Source organism: Perkinsus marinus, assembly GCF_000006405.1.
Source record: "Perkinsus marinus ATCC 50983 genomic scaffold scf_1104296934320, whole genome shotgun sequence".
Lineage (NCBI taxonomy): Eukaryota > Perkinsozoa > Perkinsida > Perkinsidae > Perkinsus > Perkinsus marinus.
Window position 1 is genome coordinate 142342 of NW_003214849.1, and position 8335 is coordinate 150676.

Below are 8335 nucleotides of genomic sequence, written 5' to 3' on the forward strand. Positions count from 1 at the left end.
CGTGATCGATCATCGATCACCATCACGAATATCAGCTGAAATATATGTACATCCATCATCGATGTATGCATATTTTCAGCTGAATATCGATAAGGATCAATGTAGATTGAATCTCAATCTTATTCTGAGTCTTAGGTCATTGAACTTGCTTAGATGAGACAGAGCAGACATCAGCGATTACTTGTTCCATTTTTAAGATATTATGATAACGCCAAAAGTGCTGTTGTAATTTGATAGGCGATAAACTGCGTGAAATAGTGGAAGAAGCATTGAGGGAACAAGCAACGGCTGAGGAGTTGCACGCTGAGGAAAGGGCTCTGAAGGATAAATGTCGGTCGCAGCCTGCGACTCGCAGGAACCACTTGTCCCTCGTGCATCCTTTGATATAGAAAGAAGTCTATTCTATCAAGAAATTAACTAGCTAATCTGAAGGAAATGTGGTATGAGTCGTATGATATACGACATGTGTCGGTAAGAAATCGTCACCGACAATATCAAAATTCCGAGGACATTTAGGGACATTCTTGTTGGTTTCTGCGCACTTCTACCCTAGCTCGTTTGTGAACTTCTAGGATTAGTGAGGAAACTCTTGAGCTCAGCTGAGGAAAGCGAACATATTTTCCAACACTGTTCTTTCCCGAAATATTATTCTTGTCAGTCGTGCATGATCTGGCCAAGGTGACGGTGATGAACGAGAAACTTGAGAAACTGTGCAAGGCGTTACACGAAGAAAACAGGAGAGTCCGCGAGGAAGCGGAGACGATTACTTCACGTATGTGAGAGATGAGCGACGAATGCACTACGAGACACATAGCCTGACATATACCACAGACAGAAGGAACACCTGAATTTCAATATGGGCTGCCTTTTCCCGAAACCGCTATCATCTATCATAGTCTGTTCAGCCCATACTAGAGCTCACTCTATCACCATCCCAAGAGCGATACAGTCGATGAGTACACCGTTGTTGTTATAGATGCGGACGAAAAACAAGATAAGATGCAGAAAACTATTACTAATGTGATGAGCGATTTCAAGAAGGAATGTGCAGAGATGGAGGAGGAAAGGAAGAAGACGGCTGAGGAGAACACCATGTCAGTTACACTCTGGAAATACTCCCCACGAGTGACGGGACTTTGTGATAGAGTTCTTATTGAATAATTACAGACTCTGAATCTACGGAAAATTCTCAGTTGTATAGTCATTCCGGCTCCCTCTGTCTGTTTCGGACACTATATCACGGAAATGGGCCACCCGTGTTATATAATGATCAATGATCATTAAACAAAATCGTAACCTACGATTTGTAACGTCATCGAGGAATCCTCAACGACGTTACAATGGTCGCAATTTACTCAATTTATGCACAAGGTTTGATATCAGGTGTATTGCTTAGCTTTCTCGCTATTCCTGATCACTGTAACGGTTCTCCTCCTGGGCAGGCTTAGTGCGAAATTGAAAGGGCTCCTTGAAGATGTTAATGAACAGAGAACGGAGACTCAGACCAAACAGAAGATGATGGATGATCTTCTGGAACAGTATAAGAACACACATCACGAACAAAACGAAACCATCAAAAAGTTATGTAACGAAGTAAGTGACCATCGCTCGTAGAAGTGTTGGAGTGTACGAGCGCATTCCTCAGCTGAGCTCAGGAGTTTACATGTACAGTGGGGTGGAAGCGTACAGAAACCAATGAGAATTTTCCAGAATCTCGTCAGAATTTTCATATTGTCGCAAACACATGTAGTTGAGCATGTTACGTGCTCCATGTGCACATTTACCCACACTGGCTCGTTGCTCGTTAGTTGAGCTCGCTTCGGCGAGTCAGCCTAAGAAAGGGAGCGATATCCCCGTCTCTCTGTGATCAGCGTGACTCACTAGTGTTGTGTGTGGAGAAACAACGAGAGGAGATAAAGGAGTACAGCATGAAGATCGACGATATGGGCGGCGTATTCGGCAAGTCGACTGAGGCGTTGAAGAAGCTCAAGTGAGAAGTTCGCCGTTTACACTCACCGCTGTTGATGACTATTTATTGAGATCATATACAGTTAGATGACCACACGAAGCGATCGCTCGCGTTGCGAGCCTCGCGATATGATCACCTTTATGCGAACTCATTGCGATCGACTGTGGTCGACAATCCTATTGTATTTTCTATGACTTGTGACTCTCGTGAAGTCGGAACTTTCCAACGATGCACAAAAGAGGGTCATTAGTCTTGTAAAACCTCTGGGGATAGTTCTTCAGTCATTATTTTGACATATTGACTCACTAAATTGTGACTGCACTAATCGATTGTATCAGCAACACTACAGCCAGCACGCTTTGGGGACAGATATCAGTGTCAGCTGACACAATCAAAATATTCGTTTGATGTGGACGATCATCTTAAAATAGAGAACATGAATCACTGGAAACACGGTTAATGTAGACAGAGGAAGGAAGTGTGTTCGCAATGATCAGATCGGAAGTGGACCGACTCAAACGTGATCGTGGGATGATGGAACAGAGAATTCGAAAAGAAACGACTCAACGAGAAGCTCTCGAGAATTTGAGTAAGATGCTTATGCAATTCTGAGTTGTATTTGAGCCGCGAGATGAGAGGAAATAACTTGTGAAAGGTCACCACTACATCCAAGACTTGTTGACGTTTCAGCTTGGAACACTATTTACTCAGTGTTGAATCGTGAATTTGCATGAGGAGAACATACATTCCTTGAAGTTCCCTTATCTTGGGTACGAGACCTTTTATATCATATCATGATGTCGCCATCACATCTGGATCTATCTCGATATTTTTCCAGATGAGTTATCAAACTTGTCTACTCCATCCTGAATAGATCGAGTTCGTCATCAGGCCGATCACTCCAGAGTCAAAGAAGCGAATTAACCATGGAAGTGCAGACGATGAAGAAACGTATGCAGGAATTGGAGAAAGATAACCGACATGATAATCGAAGTTCATAAGGATATTTCGACACCCACAATGTGTGGCGTTACAACATAGAAACAAATGCGTGAATACAGAGAATACAAATACAAGCCGAATACAATCCGTTAAGCAGCCAAGCCTGACTCGGAGTCCATATACTGATGTCCTGCAATTGCGACTCGCGATGCGCGAGCTAGTTGACGAGTCTTCTCAGCTGATCTCAGAAGTTTTCTCACCATGTTATGGAAATTCATAGATGAGTTTGGGAAGAGGTGTACTTCAAGTTTCGGTGCGAAACCAATAAGCATCTCACGAAATTTTCTCAGAACTTCTATAGTGTCACCAACATATGTGGTTGACCATGTGCATATTTCCCCATACTGGCGAACGTGTATCACTCAGCGGGTTTTCTTGCAAAATCAATGAGTATTAAAAGCATGTTGCCGCTTCTGATCAACGTTGTTACAGTGTCTGAGTATCGCGGGTCTGAAAATCTAGTGGAGCCTCTAGAGCAGCTCGATGTTGTAGACGCTGCCTATCCGGAACAACTTTATGATGATGTGTCGCACTTTAAAGCGAGAGAAGAGTTTAGAAAGGTGTGAAATTATTCGTGCACTACGAATCCTGGAAAGGATGCAGCACGCTTCAGGGGGAAAGCAAGTCGATCAATCCATACGACTATCTAGCTAAGACGACCGAAGCCGGAATAATAATGGCATTCGTGACGCTCAAGTTGGTGAGTTTATTACTACCTATATGTTGTTGGATGCTCGTCTCAGGAGTGGTCGTTGAAGTATCGCAAACTCGGGACTGACCAGTTAGCTGACGTTTGGAAGAGTAGACTGACACTCGGCGGTTTAGGAAAGGTGAATGTGTGAGTGAGAGGGGCTCCGCTCAAATCGCTCCGTGCTCGTTTCTGTATTTTTCGACGCCGGTGAATTACGATAATTCTTCCAAGTGGTATGGTCAACCTCTGACTTCCAGAGAGATCCTGGAACTCCTCCGTCGCTCGAATTGAGTCACTCACGTGAATTGAGTCAACATAGGACGCGATCATGCTTCGGGCACAACGCTCTTCTCGTTCACCCTCTCTCCACTGCTGAGAAATCACTTGTATAGTATGAGCTTATTGCTGCCCGAATGATTTAATCGATGTGAGCATCATCATGATAAACCGGTTCAAGATGGGCCCGCCTGCTTTTTCAAGTGATTCAGGGCTGTGGTCTTGGAGGAACAGAAGTGGGGGAAATCGATACGTGCTACTCTTAGGTACTCGTTCGATCCAGGCAGGATTTTATTGGTCGCCAACGATGGCAACGAGATGAACGATGCTCAGCGGTTCATATTGAATCAACCTGAGACGGACATGTGAGTGAACTGTTTCCAGTTCAGTTTCCGAGAAATGATTTCTAACGCTTTCAGTTTCGAATACCAGCAGGAGAAGTATTTCCCAACTGGTCGGGTTGAGCCATTGAGCACTCTACAAGAACGGCAGTCTGCTGAAGACGAAATGCGTAGAGCAACGATGAAACGCCGAGTGAGAAGACCGGTCGCGTTTACCCAGGGTATTCAGAAGTTCTGAATCAGAACATAACGAAGTTTCATTCATACAGTTGATGGCTGCCTCATTAGGATCGCACTCAATGTGGTTCAATGGTCCACAGTTTGAATGGTAGGTCACCGCGCAACGTTCACCGCGATGACCGCGATACGATAAACGAAAATACCACTCCGCGCCACACCGCCACCAAATACCGTGTTTTCGGCGAAAAATTTTCACCGGTTACCATCCCACGAAGCGAAACACACGTAGATACCACTCAGAGTGGTATTTAAGCGGGGTCCACTCCTATTCAGCACGATTATCTCCGTGCCACGGATACCATGGAATTCTTCTCGACTGCCTCGTAGGACAAAGCTTGATGATTAAAATGCCCAACAACGGGTGGGTTCGTTCCCGTTGAGTGAGAACTCCTCACTCGCATATCTCAACCACGATTTCGAAACGTTGAGACACTTCCGCAACAAAATATGCGGGCCGCATGTACACTGTATATTGTACTGTGACCCTCCACCTTCCAGCATTGTCTGTACATGCAAAATTTACATTGCGAACCGTTGCACCACTCCTCAGTTTGCCGCAACCCGAGTGACCTAGCTCGAGGGTAGGATTCCCATATCCTAGACTTACATGCTTCGGTGACTGGAGAAACATGAGCTTTGAAAGCTCAGCTCTTCATATCTAGTTTCTGGCAGAAACTTTCTGCCGTATTTGCCCTTTTGTGTCTTACCGTCTTGGGCAGAGTAACAGCATTCGTGGCATGACGAAATTCTCCGTTGAAAAATGTCGCATCTGGCGATATGGCATCGCCATAGCCATGGCCGTGTGTTTACCACGGTACGTGCTTGCCGCGGTCACTGTCGAGATATCCCGATTTTTACGAAATGGTAATCATTTCGCGGCAGCGTATCGCGGTTAACATACCGCGGGTGTATCTCCATTGTATTGAATGAGTAAACTACATAGATCGCGATCAGTGTTGCCATATCATTATGATTTTATCATCACTGAAGGGGCGTTAGTCAATTACCGCAGGAACGGATTCATCGATAGAGACCTGGCTGCTAACCCGGCACCGTGCTCCTGATTACAGCGTAATATCAGATACCATCTCAAACGAGAACAGTGCTCGGAGAACTAGAAGCAACGAGCTATAGATATTAAATTTTCATTTTGACATGTAGTTGTTCCCTCAGGAAACTTTCCTGGGATCCTGTGCCGCACGGAGTACCCGATTCTCATTGATATTGTGTAGTTTATCTTCAGTGGTAATACTCGACAACGCCAAGTCGACGTTTCGAGTGTATTAATGCCACAGTGAACTGGTTCGAATCGAAAGATAGAATAACGAAACGATTTGTCCCATCGATTTATCGCTGCACAAAGACTTCGTATGCTAAAAGTCACAAATGAACTACATAAAGATACAGGGACAATGAGCCCTTACCAAGAACACACCAATTGTCCTTGTATGGCCAAACGAAACCGATTTACACCGCGACGATATAGTTCTTAGTAGCTGCAGTCCAGCTGCTGGCCTTACCATTGGCCAGTGGTAAGTCCAGTATTGGCAATACTCTGGCGAAATAATGTTTATCTTATTAAACCCGGGTTTGTTATCGATGAGCTTGATCGAGCAATCTTGGCTCAAGTTGCGATGATGCGTTCATAGCCTAGCGATCGAGAGTAATACCTTACGTGAGGGAAGCTTATGGTGTCGGCGGAGATAAGTCGTCGTGATTAATTAACAAACAAGTTGTGCGGCACAAAGCACTGGTTTCTTGAATGGCTCGCGGGCATGATTCGAGCTCTTGGTAGTGTCGATCCTTATGGAGCATAATTTGTGGTGGCGGCGTTTTTAAAACGTCGCTTCATCCCTCGCCGTTCATCGGCACATTAAATCTGAATGCATCCGATGGAACGATGATCGTTCCTTCTCCGGCATGTAATCACTATTAGTGATTCACTAACATCCGGATGTTAGTGAATCACTAATAGTACGCACGCAGATTCCGCGTCCCAAAGTACACGTTTTCGCCTTTCTCCGTCCACGCAAAACCCCCCAGTCGAACAGAGTTTCATGACAGAGAGCCGACAGAGAGCTAAACAGATATCGACGAGTTGGTTTTTTTATGAGCGGAAACTGGTGTGGAAGACTCAGTCCGACAAGCGCTTCCTACATAGCCATCAGACTGTCTTAGACCAGCGTAGTTGACTGCATTCATGTTCCTACTGCAAGCTGTCGTAGTAACGTCCAAACCGACACTGACATAGTTACCAGTGTGGCACACTGAGTGTGCGGCAGCCCGCCAGAGTCGCAATGATTCTCGTGATCCATTCTCTCGGAGAAGACCTCTCCGAAAAGTCGGTCATTCTAGTAAATCTTGCCGAAACAAATTGACTGTGGAGGTTCCAAAGCTGGGGACAACTGAGCTCTCACGTTCCCAGCTCATGCGTGCTACTCGATGCTGATGGAGGACTTCAAAAACTGCGGAGACACTTCTTGATAACATCATCGAGAACAACACGAACAGCCTGAACTCCAGGCCTTGGAGTACAAGGCTTATGGCTTTCTCCTGTGGCCTCCTTCGGAAATACTTCCCGACCAGTGGTGTCCTTGTACATTCTAAGTTGGAATTTCCAACGTAGACTTGTGATTCCGAAGCCATATTACGGCATGTCAATGGTCTATCATTCATTCATCACAATCACCTGCATCTGGTCTTTCTGGGAGAGCTCAACCCTGGCCATAAAACAAGCCAAAAGCATATTCGACGACCTCAAGGCTCATAGAGGTGCGACTGAGTTCACCATATCGACAGCCCATTGGAGCAACAACAGCAACTCCCCATCTTCAGGATTGGTTTATACTCCTGCAGAAGAAGCCCAGCATTTCGCTCGTTTCGAGGAGGAGTTGAGGATCCAGTCCGAACTCATCTCGACTGAAGATTTGACGGTCCTCTACGATGAGACCAGACCGGCCATCATGCAGAGCCTCGTTGACGAGATCAATTCCAAGCAGAACACATGGACCGCGTCGACTGGGCAGAAAAGATTCAAGAGTAGCTCTACTTCCCAAGTGTTTGTCGAAGCATCAGTCTTCTTTTCCTCAGACCTCTCCCTACGTGATGCTAGGATGTTATGTGGAACATTGAAGAGAGGGTCAAACGACATAAGAAAAGGCTACGCTATAGAGGAGCTACAAGACCTCCCCACTGACTTCGACGCTCGCACCGCATTTCCCAACTGCTCAAAGGTTATCGGCCACATCAGGTAGCTAACTGGCGACTGTGTGAGAAAATGCTGCTTCGATCTCCAGAGACCAGTCAGCTTGTGGGAGCTGTTGGGCATTCGGTGTCACTGAGGCCTTTAATGACCGCCTATGTATCAAGTCGGATGGGGCGTTCACGGAGCTCCTATCGGCCGGCGAGATGAATGCTTGTACGCTGTGAGTCGAGGATGCAAGCCTTAGCCTGGGAGCTTTCCAATCGGTACTTACTGCCCAGGTTCTTCGGATGCGGTGGTGGAGATCCTTACTCAGCCTGGTCTTGGGTGCACGATAAAGGGATCGCAACTGGTGAGGGGAGTCGACCGAAACGAGTCTCGGAATCCGAGGCGAGTTTGCTATGACTTATCCTCGACAACTCGATAGCCATTCATGTCTACAGAATATACACGGGGGGAAACCCACACTGTAGTCCACAGTGTAGGTCTCCCCCGTCTACAGTCTGTAGACGCTGGGAAATATGATGATAATCCCGGCACGGATCGCTGTCGTTCTCAGCGATGAGCCGGCGACGATGACTCCTGTTGTAGCATCGTCTGGGACGACTTATCCC

At 46.1% G+C, this 8335-nt stretch overlaps 2 protein-coding genes across 2 annotated transcripts in view; one reads left to right on the forward strand and one right to left on the reverse strand.

Moving 5' to 3' along the window:
* Window positions 1-59, reverse strand: part of Pmar_PMAR020339 (60S ribosomal protein L7A, putative) — a gene marked incomplete at both ends in the record, with an annotated part of 823 nt that extends 764 nt beyond the window's left edge. Inside the window, one exon of the mRNA XM_002784967.1 lies at window positions 51-59. Coding sequence (XP_002785013.1) covers window positions 51-59 — 9 coding nt within the window. The remainder of the gene's footprint in view (window positions 1-50) is intronic.
* Window positions 60-7173: 7114 nt separating this feature from the next.
* Pmar_PMAR020340 (cathepsin b, putative) lies at window positions 7174-8230 on the forward strand (the record flags this gene model as incomplete). The annotated part of the gene is made up of 6 exons (XM_002784968.1): window positions 7174-7291; window positions 7355-7558; window positions 7610-7769; window positions 7816-7937; window positions 8003-8073; window positions 8207-8230. The coding sequence occupies 6 exons, from the start codon at window positions 7174-7176 to the stop codon at window positions 8228-8230; spliced, it is 699 nt and encodes a 232-aa protein (XP_002785014.1).
* Window positions 8231-8335: the final 105 nt, after the last annotated feature.